At 34.5% G+C, this 15,524-nt stretch overlaps 1 protein-coding gene across 4 annotated transcripts in view; it reads right to left on the minus strand.

The window, feature by feature from the left end:
* The window catches only part of LOC136031823 (Ca(2+)/calmodulin-responsive adenylate cyclase-like), a 191,284-nt gene that overhangs the window by 55,359 nt on the left and 120,401 nt on the right, over window positions 1-15,524 (minus strand). For 2 of the 4 annotated variants that reach the window (XM_065711642.1, XM_065711643.1), the window contains exons 11-13: window positions 14,055-14,276; window positions 9,390-9,581; window positions 3,667-3,945 (exon numbers count right to left, since the gene is read on the minus strand). In XM_065711642.1, coding sequence (XP_065567714.1) covers window positions 3,667-3,945; window positions 9,390-9,581; window positions 14,055-14,276 — 693 coding nt within the window. The remainder of the gene's footprint in view (window positions 1-3,666; window positions 3,946-9,389; window positions 9,582-14,054; window positions 14,277-15,524) is intronic. The other 2 variants (XM_065711646.1, XM_065711644.1) reach the window with 2 other exon arrangements.

The following is a 15,524-nucleotide window of genomic DNA, read 5'->3' on the forward strand; positions in this document are numbered from 1 at the left end:
AGAACTAGTCGCTTGGTTAGAAGTTACTTCGTCAGTGAGAAACGAAGGGCAAATGTTGTGTTCTCAACCTGGACTAATTGAATATTGTTATACTTTAAAATATGTCAATCTAAAAGTATATGTCGAAGTACTGTTGTTCTCTACAGGAAAAAAAACGTATCTTACACTCTTGCATAATCATTTTTTAAAATTTCTTTAGTGGGTCTCTTCCATCGATTGTAATTAGGTAGGCATGTTCACTTCACAGGAAGACAAGGTAGGGCAGACAAGGAGGGGGAGGGGGTACTGTCGTTCTCTAAAGTAAGAGTCGTATCCGACACTATTTTGTGTAATTAAAATAAAATACTGTAAAGATTCCTTTAATGAATCTCTATCCACCGGTCGTGTTTACTAAGGTATTTTCAGTTAAAGAAAACATAAATAAAGATATATAAATAAAGGTCGTATTTACGTGGGAATTTTCACTTTACAGGAAGATAAGAGAGGGGAGGCAAGGAGACGGGGGGGTATTGTCATTCTCCAAAGGAGGAGCAGTATCTAAACGTAATTTAGAACCTTCAGCTTAGTGACGACGAACACGAAACATAAATTTATATGCACGAAAAATATCAGACTTATATGACATAATGGACGAAAAAAGGATATACGGTCAGATAAGTCAGAGTCCAAAAGAAAATAAGTAGACAAAAGAGGTAAAGCCTACTTCAAGGCTCTGAGCCAAGGTTTTAATTAACTTCTAATGTGAAAAAAAGAAAGGCAGCATAAAAATAGTTAATGTTTCTTTTTGGTGGGGAGGGGGGACTAAGAATAAAGCCTTTATGATTATTTACTAAAACAGCACATGCCAGTTTCCCCAAAAAACTACATACACACTAAGATAATTATAAAAAATATATTTTCATAAAATACATTTCATTTTCAAAATGCAATATAATCAAAAAATCTATTAATGACTTTGTCAACATCAGTTTTCAGAACAAAACTTGTTTCGATCCAGACACTGCTGACACTATGCATCGAGACACATATTTTGGTACCATAAAAGCAAAATAAATATAGTCCATTCACCAAAACAGGTACCATATACTGAAACAGAGATTAAATGCAAGTTCTCTATAGCAACAATATAACAGAATCTCAAAAATTATTCAATTGTATTATCAACTATTGTATTTAGGACGGATGTTCTTTTTGGTCTAAAAGATTTTGGTCCAACTAGCTATAACGCAAAAGAATCTAAAAAATTATTCAATAACTTTATCAACCCTTGTTTTCAGGCAGATATCCTTTTTGGTCCAAGTATTATTGACACTAAGCATCTGGACAAGGTTGTTGGTATAATAAAACTATACGAATATACAATATTCGTCCAAAAAAGTTTATTACAGTGAAATAAAAGTTAAGTTCATTCAATAACCCCAACCGAGGGGGGGAAGCATTTACCCTCCTAAACTTCGAAAAACAATTTTTCAGTCTCAATGAAAATCTCCTTTTATATGGTCTTTTCGCTGAAAAAAAAACAAAAAAAAAACGCCCTATCCAAGATTTCGAAAAATACATTTTACGCCACCCCCCAACAATCTAGTGAATTGACGCGACTCAGTTCATTTGCTTCTTTAGTCACAGACATTCAATATTGTAGAAAACTTATTTTGTCCAGGAAAAAAAAAAACATGCCAAACCCGATAGAAAAGCACCACAAATGGTCCATTAGGACCACACCAATGGCAACCCGGACTGGCACTGTCAATAAGGAGTGGGATCCTACCCTGATAAAATTTTACCAAACAGGTATTTCAGCAATATACGATTTACTAATAAAAAATACAATACCATCAACATCAAGTTTTTTTTTATTGGTCCATGCTTAATACTATTTTATAGCGTGGGTGAAAAATAAATACTGAAAGGCAAAGAAACACTCATAAGAATGTTTTGGGGTGCTGTTGTGGTGTTGGAATTCAGTTGCTTCGCGCTACTACTATTGCATACAGCAAAAGAGTTCTGAAAAAGGATTAGACACCAATATATTCTAATGCATTTTAATGAAGAAATTCATTTTGATAAATACCTTTTTTAAATGATTTACAGTTTTAATTAACTTTTGTGGTAACGTAAAAACAAATGACAAATATATAAATCTTTTATAACTAAAGTCAAGCTTCCCCGTGTCGGGGAGGTCATGTTATCTACAATGGCATAGTTTTGGGACTTTTCAACTATGCTGAACAAAATAGGAATCTCAAATTCCGATCGGACAATTTTGGGGGACAAGAATCGTACGGGAGGGCCAGTTGCCCTCCAGTCTTTTTGGTCACTGACAAAGAACACTAGAACTTTTAATTTCTGTTCAAATGAGCCCTCTACCGATGTTCTAGGACCACTGGTTCAATACGATCACCCTGGAAAAAAACAACAACAAAAAAAAACAAATAAACACGCATCCGTGATCATTCTTCAGACAAAAATACAAAAATCCATACTTTTGCAGATAACAGCTTGAAATCACTACAAAAGCATACTCTGTTACGCTAAATATGATTGAACGATTTTCATTAAGATTCTTTGACTTTTAGGGGGTGTTTTTCCCCTTTTTCGAAAATCAGACAAATTTTCTCAGACCCGTAGCCTTTTAACTGTAACGCTAAGCTTAATGAATCTTATGTATTTGGGATCGGCATAATAAGCCGATTCTTTTGATATATTCATTAATATCAAATCCGTTTTTTAGAGTTTCGGTTGCTATTAAGCCGTGTCGCTCCGAACAGTTCGTAATCACGAACTGTTCAACTCTTCCACAGAATCAAAAAAAGACCACTGGTTCTGTAACACAGAGACGCTTTGAACAGGGATGCAGGTGATTTTAAAATAAGTGATCCTTGTTTTGGTTTTCTTAGACTAGGAGCTGACCCTAAGATAAATTCCGTGTCACCTCCACAATTAAAATAGAACATCTACCCCCACCCCTCAGATAAAAAAGGGCTAGCACATAAGAAGCCCTGATTAAAATTAGACAAAATCTGACGTACTATTTTTCCAAGCAAGCCAATTAGGGTCACTTACCTAGCGAATGAAAGAAAATTTTACCAATTCAGTCACTGATGTGATATCTTGTGAATGGCAACGTCTTTCGCTAATCATAGATTTTAGGTGAGTGGCCCGATTTTGAAATTAGGATTTTTGGTTATTCAACTTTAAATTCTATTAATTCTTCTTTTTTTTTTTTTGATGGTTCTCCGTGTTGCTAGGTTTCTAGGTCTTTTCAGTTCTTCCAATTTAGGCTTTTATTTCTTTCTTTTGTTTGCTTTCCCTGTTGCTTGTTTTTATCCAGTTTGTTTCGTTCGCATTTTTTGTTCAGATAACGTGAACGTTTTCCCTTTTAATTTCTTTTATAACGGTGAAGAAGTGAGGCGGTTGTCCTTTCGAAATATCCTTATTGTTTAATGCCGAATTTTCATTGGCCTTTTAAAACCCTATTCTCGTTTGTCTTTTGCTTTTATTCTTTGTTATGGCAAGCCAATGTGGTTTACATAATTATTTGTTTACATCTAAGAAGTTTACAGTTTTTTTTTTAAACTTATCACATCCTTACCACATTTACACACACTTACCACATATTAATACACCCATGATAAAAACACACCATATTTATTACAAAATACTTACGACATTTACTTGTGCAACAGCTGAGATAGCAACAGTAGTGAATACTGCAAGGGCCAATCTTAGAGGATATGATCTGGATACATCCCAGGCCATCCAATTCAATCGAGCAGCAAGAATCATCATTAGTAGAACTGCTGTCCATATAAATGCGGCGAGAAACAACAGCAGAAGGATCAATGTTCTTGGCAACACTGCCAACTGCAAACCACCAACTAGAATCAGAACCACAAGACTACAGACCAAAGAGGCGCCAAAGGTCAAATCAGGTTCTTGTTGATACTGCAAATAACAAACAAACAATTATTGTACTTCCTTAAAAAAGCAAATAGCTGGCACGTTATAGCTATCCATTTATCCATTTTATGGGTACATGAAAAAAGTTAGTAGATTCGAGGAAGGAAGTGTTTTCAGCGCATTTTGGAATTGATTGGGTTGAGAAAATTTGTAAAAGTGAAGATTTTGATGATTTTAAAAAAGTTGGGTAAATTTGTTAGAATAGGAATGGCGCATAGATTTTTTTTGTTTTTAATGTTGACAAATTGTGAGTAGTTTTAAGTTAGTGAGGTTTTGAGCTGTTAACATTTTTTGTTTATAAAGGAATTATGTGTTCTTTTTATCTCTCTTTTGTTGTTACTATTGCTATTTGTGTCATTAGTATGTTACGGTATCGTTATTGTTATAGATGTTTTTATTTAGTTTTTTGTTGTTTTTTTTTGCCATGGCCTAAAGTAGCAATAAATATCTATATATCTATTTATATTCCAATAGATCAGTAAAAAATAAAACGTAAACCCAACTTGGACGAAACAATCTCCTCACAATTCGTTTCATTGGGAAAGTCCATAAAAAAAGAAAAAAAAATCCAATCAGCAGGAAAAATCATAACAATAGGTTAATAAAAACAATACTTTATGGCCTGAAACATTGCTATGCCAATCGCTCAAATTTCATATCTAATATCTTTGAGGATTTTTTTTTTTTTTAGCAAAATACATTTAAGAAGAAGTTTGGTGGGGGGGGGGGGGGTAAAAACTGAAAGACAACCTATGTTTAATTCCTACAAGTAACACTGGTTGACAAGGTTTTCTTTGCAATAAATCTTAACAGTGAATTTAGTGCCTTTTTTTACAATAAATTCATATATTTAATCAGAAATTTTTCATCAGGCATACATTTTTACTATTTCTTTTTTTACAGTAACTTATGCAACAGCGACATGTTTCCTAGAGTTTTTTTTTAAGTTCTGGTTAAATGAGTAGTTGCAATCATGACAAATAGCATCATTTCAGACTGTGAACATTTTTTCACAGAGCTGCAGCCACATCTTTGGCTGTCTTTATTGCTTCTCTCTTTGAATTGGGCTTTACTTCACCAATGGGCTATTGTAAACCTCTGGAGTAGATTCGTTATGAAAGAATCTGTTGTAACAGGTTCATTGTTGACTGACGCTTTCATAAAAGCGACAAAAAAAAAACTTAGCACGGAAAAAAGAAACAGTCCTTTTGGCCAGTGGAAGTCACGGAAGAACAATATAATACGGACATTCGCAAATAATGAACAAGGCTTTCCCATCCCAAATGATAACGATAGATGCAAAACAATACAAAAGTAAAAGAAGAGAAAACAAACAAAAAGAGCAAAGCGAACCCGAAGAAAAGAAGAATTCAAGAAGACAAACGCACCGAAGACATGTTTAACAATCGTCTTAATCTCACTGTTAATTTTATAGTACTTATGTATTCTCGGTTTTTCATTATATTTCAGTTCTGATTATCTCCCTAAAGTCCCTATTGTTTTTAGCTGTATAATGTTTTTATACTTTTCTTTATCGTTTGCAATGAGTACAGCAAGTTAATCTTTCAGCCAAAATATCCGCAGTTATAATTTTCTTCCATGAGTTTTGTTGGATTGTCCCATATTAGAGTTTTTTTTTTTTTTTTTTTTTTTTTTTTTTTTTTTTTTTTTTTTTTTTTTTTTTTTTTTTTTTCAGTTTTGCCATGGTTGTTCGGTTCGTCCTTGATTTCTTTGGAAGATAGCCTTTTGTACGTTTTCTATAAAGGATGCCATTTGGGATAAAGCCATTCTTTTACATCATGGATTTTTTGGAAGAGGAATGCAAAGCGGTTCCATAGAGGTTTGATAGACAAAACATTTGATTTAATTTTGCCAAGTTGAATGCATTAATAGCTTTTTCCTTAAGTCCAAACTTGGGTAAGTCACACAGGCGGATGGGTGGATAAGGGGTACACCTCCTTCTCATTAAAAACAGAAAGAAATTTTCTTCTATATTCCTCAAACTTCTTCTTTTTTGATGTTATTATCAAAATTAGCCAGATTATTTCTGTCAACTTTCAAGACAGTTTTAAAAACATTTCGAAGTATTCTCTCCTCCAAAACCCGTTCCTTTTTATACAAACTCTCAGGTATGCCCCTGTTTTGTACTCCAGCAACTTGCTTAGTTCTACCCTAGGAATGACTCATGGACGGATGATAGATAGACTTATCATTTAACAAATGAACTGATAATCATTTTTATACAATCCTAATAAGAGCTTATGCCAGATTTGCCTCTCACTAAATGGGACTATATGTCTTGGCTTTTCCTACAATTAGCCATTATGCCTACAACTGCTTGATTTTAATTCATGAATAAACTTGAATTAAAATCAAATAATTGTGGGCATCAAGCCATGGCTAATTGTAGAATAACCCAAGACTGATAATCCGATTGAGTGAGAGGCAAATCTGGCATAAGCCCTTATTGGGATTGTATAAAAATGATTATCAGTTCATTTATTAATAGATAAGTCTATCTATCAGCTGCCCATGCGTCATTCCTAGGATTAAAAAGGAAGCAAAAATTGCGCTTTCTTTGAAAATTCTTTTTCTTTCTCTTTAGCATAGACTCAACAAGTTTTTCTGTTCCATCATACTTGATTACAATAGGGTTTCAGCTCATCAATTTAAATAGAGGACCATCCTTGGAGTTTCTTGACTCTATTTTCTTTAAACAATTTAATTTGCTTTGGTATATCTTTTTTCCAATATAATAGAAGAAAGCCTCTGAATGGCGATCCACCTTTTATTGTTAAAGAAAAAAGAGAGAAGAGTATTGGTCACTGTACTCAAATAGTGAGTGTGATATTTCATAACTCATTGGAGGGGGGAAGGGGGTACGATTTTGAAGACTTTCAGAAAAAAAAAATTTAAGGACTTTAATGAAAATCAAAAAAAAAAAAAATCCGAATTAAAGTGTATTTCTCGACAATCTGGTTTCAATCATGCATATTGCGTAATATAATAGATGAATCTGTTCAAGATGGTGTTTCATCATTTTCATGTGAATGAAGAAGAGAAATGGGATTCCGCCATGCGCAAAGGGTGTATCCAACATTTTTATAACTCAACAGGAGAACAAAATAGCGTTTTAAATAGTTATTGCAGGTTTTTAAATAAAGTTAAACCAAGGGTTAGGTTAGGATTTAATAAGCGTTAGATAGGTTTAAAAGGTTTAAGTAAAGGTTAGATAGGGCTTAAATAAAGTTTTAAATGCTTTAGATTTTTCTTCAATGACTTAAATGCGAAGCTAAGAAAGAGTTGATGCGTGTCACTGAATAAAAGGCATTATTCAGGAATTGAAAACTGAAGCCGGCTTAGCTCTTCTTTGTTAATTTCCATTATAGGCCAAAAATATAAATCTGCTAGACCGTAATTCGCGAGAAGAAAAGAATTAGCTAGACTTGGAAAGTAAACTCAAGCCGCTAGCGGAAATTGTCTCTGGCTAGTCGTTTTTGGCGGTAAATTCAAATTATCACAATTATGACCTTGATTCAGATATCTGTCCTGAGATGGGGTAGTGGGTTTGACCTTAGCTTAGTAATACGTGACCTAGAGATCGAACCTTGCTGTAGCAACACACTGACGGGCCGACGCAGGGACCTTAGCAGTCAAGAAGCGTCGTTAATCCTATACAATACAACAAAACTTCCAGCTTCAACTTTTTTTTCTTATTTGACAGTTAATGATTTCAGGATATATATATATATACATATATATATATATATATATATATATATATATATATATATATATATATATATATATATATATATATATATCAAAATAATTTAAAGATAAATTATTTAAATAATCTAAGATATATATAGTATTGTTGGAACACTGCAAGATCATACCTGAGACCAGTTATTTACACTGGTTAATCGATAAAAATGGATTATAATAGTAGAAGTGTAGTCAGTCTGTACAAAAAGTGTTTTTCAATCCTGTTTTTTAAGGCTATAACGAGAGAATAGTTGAGATGACTAGGAGACGTTCAGTGGACAAAGGATGACATGTTGCCAAAGATGGCCTGACAAGCAGTTCGTTCTCGGTTGGGGTGGGAGGATGTCGCAATAAAAAATTTAAAGAAAATTGGAACTTCCAAGGAGGATGTAAAGAGGAAGGCTTTGAATAGATTGGGATGGAGGAGGAGTGTTCGCAACTGTGTTGGTATCAAGCGGCTTGGTGCTGCAGTGAGTTGTTGGTATTAGTGGTAGTTTTATTCCCAACTAACGGGTTTTATGACCAGCTTTGTTTCCCAACAGTTTTTCGTGACACTTTCTTGCTACTAATGTAAGGGCTGTCACGAACAACCCATTTAAATAGCTTCAATAGCGAAAATGGTGTATAAAATCATGCTGATAAAAAAAATCATATTTTTATACCCCCGATGATGAAGCCTCTGCATCCAACACATAAATCCAATCCAACAAATCGCAGAAACTTCCTCACTTCTAATTAAAAGATTACTTTGATATGAAATGAGCTTGAAATAAACAACTTTTGAATGAAAAAAATTAAATTTGTTTCGAGCCTTCTTTTGTAATATAGCAGATCCACACAGGTCTGTAAGATAACGCGTTATCGTTTTCCGTTAAAAAATAAAAAGAAGAAAACTTGGACCCCGTCTTGACGCATCTAAAATAACAGGAGAGCGAAATTAAGATTTTTCAAGCTTTTGAGAAAGCTATTTTTGGAACTTAATTTTTTAGAAATCCGTAGAAGATTAGGTATGGTGCTGAATATTGGCTATGGTATTTCACATCTTCACAATTAGGTATGGTGCTTCACATCTCACAAAGCGCAGTACAATATCCCTTTCAGATAAATATTCATTATTTTCTACAAGGAAATGAGAATAAGACAAGTTGGATATAGTAGTGGTGCACAAAAGGCATTTGTTTTGTTTTTAAGCATACTCACAAAGAAGAGTAGCAGTCAGGAGCACTAGTCACGAAAATGTAGGGGGAAGGGATGGGGAAGGATTGTTCCCGATTCTTTTTCATTGAGAAACAAGCCAGATTTTTCTTTGAAAATCAACAAATCTACGGAAGAGAACATTTAGTTTTTCATATATTTTAATTGAAATGTCAAAACAAAGAGTTTTTAAAAATCTAGGCCGGAAACTGACCCAAAAACCCTTCCCTAAAGGCGGGGGGAGGACAATGGTATGATTTTCAAGAGCGAAGAATTATTTAGAGTTGGAAGGCATGCCGATAAATCCTATTTCTGGTCAATTTGGAGTTGAGGAAATTCTTAATTTGACACATGAGGTTTTATGAAATTACGATTCTTAAGCAAGGGGAGGCATAACCCGTAGGGTCTTACCTCAAATGATACCCCTAATCATAAAGTTAAAATGGTCAATATCATTTTTCGGTTACCTGTTTTTCTTTCCTTGGATTAGTGAACTTCAATGTCCACAGATTGACATGATCCGCCTTTTCTTTACCAACGGATCGCGCATCAATGGCTTGACTTAGGTATTTGTTAATCCGGTTCGAAGGCTGATGACAGTGCAAACTATTGTGTCGTTTCTTTACGGGACGTCGCAATCCGTCGCTGCTTTTACTAGACTAAATAAAATATTACATTTATTTCTAATCTATTATCTGTTTAAATTATAATTATCTCATTATTAAGTGTCCAGAAGTCCCAGCTAATAACTAGTCATCGGCTCTGAAAACAACCGCATGACGTAGTACAGTGGGGACCTGAAATGAGTATTTCTCTTAACACAAATACAGTCAACAAGTTTTTAATCCTTACAAGGGAGTTTATGTTATAGTTTTGTTTCCTTATAGAGTATGTGCATCCGTAATATGCATTTAGAGCGTAAATTATGCACAGGTCGTCCGACAAGTTATGTTGCTGATTTACTTGTAGACTATTAATCTCTTAAGATTTTTGTTATTGGCCAAGTGCTTGATTTGTCAGTAAACTCAGTTCGAAGAGTATTTATTCATACTTATACTACTAAATTAGTTACTGCTTTACTACTTGATATAGTAAAAATAAAATATAAAACTTCGAAAAATCATAGAGTAAAACTCTGCACTTTAGACCTTGTTTATTGTGTAAACAAAGCTGTTCTAGTACTTTTTCGGCTAATATTACGATATCCCAAAAAAATAGATATCAGCAAAAAGGAACTTAAAGTGTCAAACTTAAACAGCTAAACTAACTTGACTTAAGGCTCCTACCGCATGATATGTGGCGTAGAAAGCATAGCAACTTTGGTCCTCCAGGTGCGGAGCACGACATAGGCTGTACGCAAATAGTTTGGTTGCCTTGTTTGTTAAGATTTTTCATACTACACGCAATTGTCAATAATAGCACATATTCATTTGTTTTATTCCATTATTCTTTTTATTCATTGTAGATTGTAAAGATTTTTTCTCTTTAATTTGAATTCGGAGTTATTTATTTCATTTTTACACATAGTTGAATATTTCAATGTCTTAGGTTTCAGTTTGACTCTGTGATATTTCAAGTCAACATATAAATTTGTATGCCGATGGCTATGGCTGTGATTTTTACCTATTTTGTGCCTTATCTTTTATTATAACAAGAACTGCCACCGATCGGCAGGACCGTGTGAGGCGTCTGACAATAAAATCATTTCAATTGAGTTGAGGTGCAGATATGCTCTATGTTTCCAGGAATTAGACCATATAGCAACTGGGCAACATATTAACATATAAATTAATCAAATGTCAAGATTTTAATAGGCATTATCGGCACTGGGAGGCAGTTATTGGCACTTCGTTCAAAATACATCTACTATATAAAACCACTAAAGAATTTTATTTAACTAACAATGATGCTATTTTACAATATGAACAAAACTGATAACAGCTGGACCCTATTTTTCCATAAAAGTTCTTGGTTGTCGTATTTGTAGGAATTAGAACTTGAATATTGGAGTCAAAAACAAAACTTTTTTAATAGTGAAGAGGGAAAGATAAATATACATATAAAAAGGCAAACCCATAATACTTGTATCATTGTGCTCGTCGTCTTTGGTCATTTCAACTTAATCCGTTTGACTTTGTTGACACATAGAAAATCAGTAGCTTAACTATCCCCCCTCCCCTTTTCTCTTTAGAGCAAATTGAGAGCATTCGCTAGTCAAGTTCACCAATACGTTAGATCATCTATTCATCTTTTTATGTATTTATCAATAATCTAATTTTCTTGGACAGAATCTGACTCTGTTGTCAGAACTTTCGACTAGAAATCTATGTGAGATAAAAGAGAATAGAATAATTGTACTAAGACACACAAGGAGTCCTTAGTCCCTTTCCCTATAATTTTGAGATTATTGTTATTTTTTCTATGTTCGTCACATCGGGTCAATCCAGGGGGGGGGGTCAAAAATACCTTAGACCCTAAATTCCCCACTGTCCCAAATCACTCAAATTAATATGTGGGAATCAATTTGCCTTCAAACTTGCCTTCTGTAAGTGTTTTGATGCTGAAGATGCTGTTTGCTTTGGATACTGTTGATGATGCTTTGGATGCAATATGGAGGCTGAAGATGTAGCAGCTTCCCACCTATTGTCTTGGAGATTAACTTAGAATTTTATATTCATATGTTTACTTGCACAGAGGTGGGAGGTCGGGGGTTCCTTATTACAGCAAAATATTGACTGTCACTCCATACTTCTTTCTCGAAAAAAGGAAGGAGAAAATTAAATAAAAGACTTCGGCTGAATGAAAAATGGCTAGATACTAAATTTGAAGTAAAATGGAATAGTTGTGGGCATCAAGTCATGGCTAATTGTAGCAAAAGCCAAGACAGATAGTCCAATTGAGTGAGAGTCAATTCTGGCATTAAACGCCCCTTATTAGGATTGTATAAAAATGATGCTAGTTCATTTAATAGATATTTATATCTATTATCCGCCCATGCGTCATTCCTGGGGCAGTAGAACCAAGGTAGATAGTCATAGAGCTAAGATAGTGATGGGACCTATAGTTTTCCAAGTGTTTGGTTAATTTAGCGCGGGTAAACGGCGGGAGTAAATGTGCCTCTCTTTTTGGACCAATATTTGCTTGTAATCTTTTAGCAAGTCACGCCTGCCTAGAATCTCAGGCAGGTTGACCAAGAATTTAAAATTGACACAGGACCATTAGATTGCCTGGAATGAGAGGTAAACAAGGGACGCCTACCTATGGTCTTAGGCAGGTTGAACCAAGAATTTAGAATTGACACAGGACCGTTAACATTTAAATACTGTCTTCAGATTACTTAGACGCAAGATGATGAATAGTGAACTAGCATTAAAACGAGATCATAATCCATCTCTTAGTTCATAAAACAAGCTTTTTAGTCGTTTAGCGAGCTTCAGCGGCTGCTTGTGGCAACGAGATCATAATCCATCTCTTAGTTCATAAAACAAGCTTTTTAGTCGTTTAGCATGCTTGTGGCACAAGTTGAGACTTTGCCAAATAATTGGGATTCAACTGCATTTTCGGCTGTCTACTTCTGAGCACACATCTTACCCTCAGTAAAACCTACGTTTTCGCTTACAGAACTAGAAGGAATATAACCAACTAGTAAGAAGAGTAACATTTAAATTTAGTCCATACGGACTGAAACTCAATATATTATTACGTTTCCACAATACAAAATTTCAATGAGTAATCCAAGAGAGTAACAAGGGTCGAAAAGTGAAGGGAAGAGACGCTGGTGTAAAAAAAAAAATAAAAAGAAAAAAAAAACGCATATCATTCATGAGATGCATTGTCTTTCCTTCTGTTTCTGGAACATTTGTCATCTTCGTGTTTGACGAAAGAATCATCTAACATATTCCCTAATTTTATGAAGTCTTTTTTTTAAATTTCCTGTATAATTTGTATAATTCTGCAAATCGTAGAGCTAAATGGTCACGGTTAACAAGGAAACGTTATGGACAGCGAAATAGCTAACGGTTAAACAAGGTTAAACAAAGAAACCTTATGGACAGCGATATAGCTAACGGTTAAACAAGGAAACGTTATAGACAGCAAAATATAGCTAATGGTTAAACAAGGTTAAACAAAGAAAACTTATGGACAACGTTAAGCAAGAGAACATTATAGTGATGAAAATCTCTTTCTCTCCGTTCAGAAAATTCACCTTCCTAACAGCTTCTTCAAAGTTGTGTCCCTTATCCCCCCTCCTCTCTATAACCCTCTAAAAAGTGCCACATATACAAAAACTCGTTCAGATGCATGTAGTCATACATGAAAACTAAACCAGAACTTCGAGACAGCTCATTTCCAGAAGGGGAGTTGAATTCCCTCTTATTTAAGGACAAAATCTGCTATTACGTATGTTTCAACTGAAGATCATTGGAAGTTATACAAAATTTTATTACCAGTAGGCCTAACAGCCTCAAGCTAACTAGCCTAAGCTAACTTAACCTACTAAGGTGTTTAAGCTAACCCGGGAACTGCACTTTTCAAACTAAACTTTGTGCAATTTGAATTTTGACTTAAATATCTATCGAAAAAACAAATGCTGATTAATATCATCTAAAGAAAACTTTCAGTTACAATCCTATTGTATTATCATTTAACCATGCGAAATACCGAATTTTCTTTGAAATTTTCTTGTTTTTTAAGGAAGTGGCCAGACAAACACTGTAGGTGGCGGTAGTTTAATCCCTACCTTCGCACGTCAAACCACCAAAGATTTAGCTCCAGTAAGTTCCCCAATTTCTTTGTTTAAAGCCACATATGTAGCCCATACATGTTCTTCTGCACTTTCAAACTCTTGCATAGAAATGCACCTACGTATTTGTTCACTAAGTAATCAATTTGTTCGTGGAGGAAAAACAGCATTTCTCTTACGGGAACTTATGTAAACAAAACAAAAAACCACAAGTATGACTGTAGTCACCATTAATAATTCTGTTATAATTAATTCACTTTATGATTAATTGTATTAACCTTATATAATAATAGATAATGAAAATTAATCATGCTAATTTAATTATTATATTAATTAATCATTATAAATATAATTAATAATAATAATTAATTATTGATAATGCATTTACCTTTTTTGGAAGAGATGGACAGTCGGGACCTGGTCCAAGGGTTGTTAAGTTGTTCCCAATCGAGGTCATATTTGAAAACGGAACTTCGACAGAGTATTTGATAGAGTGAAGCAGTTGGACGACAACGTTCGAAACATTTCGAAATGAGAGCTTCCTTCTCTGTCCATTTCCCAGTCCCTGTCCCAGGGCATTCCGAACCTGAAGAGTGTTGAACAAAAGAGGCTGTGTAACGCAATAACAAAATAAAATGAAACAAAAAGTGGGAGAGAAAAATAAATTCCAATTAGTTCAGAGGATTAAAGAGTGGAAGAGAGAGAGAGAGAGACAAGGGTAGGTAAAGAAAGACAAAAAGCGAGAGAGATAGAGAGAGAGAGAGGGGAGAGAGAGAGAGAGAGGGGAGAGAGAGAGAGAGAGAGAGAGAGAGAGAGAGAGAGAGAGAGAGAGAGAGAGAGAGAGAGAGAGAGAGAGAGAGAGAGAGAGATTGTTAAGTAGATAAACACGTTTCAATAAAATAAGTACACGCAAACACTGGAAATAAAAATTTTAATTAGTACGCCAAATTAAAAATGGAAATAAAACACAAGACATTATCCAACAGACAAAAAAAATTCAAAAGTTGGAAACACGACAGGTACTTATTCTCAGCGACAGAATTCGATCTGCACAGAGTGATGTCATTGGTCAATGAAAAGGGTTCCATTGCAACTGAACCTGCGTGCATTCGAACCCTCGATCAACTGAAACCCCGTGAAAACAGCTGAAACCCTTATACAAAGACTGAACCTTCATACAGCTCAACCCCCGTTTAACTCAACCTTCGATCAACTCAGCTCCATTAAAATAAACCTTCATGCAACTCAATCTCCTGCAACTCAGCCTCATTCAGCTGAACCCTATGCAACTCAATCCTCATCCAGGTCTCTATTTTGGAAAGTGTTTTTTTTTTTAAATTAATATTTAATAAAATAAAACTGACTTGGACAAAGACTGAGTTCAGAGAGGATAAAGACTGAGGACAAAGAGTTCAGACAAAGCCATGGGCAGATACAAGTAGAAGGCACAATGACACATCGGCTCTGGTAAAATAGCTCAAAATTTATTTCTCAAATATGCAAATTATTTTATTACTGATTACTTTATTACTCGCGGGATTACAAAGACGTATTTCAATGATAAAAACGTGATTTATTCAAAAAGAAAATAAGGAAAAAGTAACATTAGAAGAAATAAAAACACAACAGCATAGGAAAGTAGAATCTACTATTTGAAGCTAGAATGACACTGGCCGCTGGAGACATCCCCCTCCCCCCCGAAAAAATAGCAAAAGCTAATTGAAAAGAGAAAGAAAATTCACTTGATATCCAGGATATCAAAAAAAAAGGTTTAACTGGCAAAAATATTCATTAGCTGTAAAAAGAGAAAGGGTTTTCTTTTCCCTTTAAGAAATGGATGCTTAGAACTAGAATACTG

This window comes from Artemia franciscana, chromosome 10 (assembly GCF_032884065.1).
Source record: "Artemia franciscana chromosome 10, ASM3288406v1, whole genome shotgun sequence".
NCBI lineage: Eukaryota > Metazoa > Arthropoda > Branchiopoda > Anostraca > Artemiidae > Artemia > Artemia franciscana.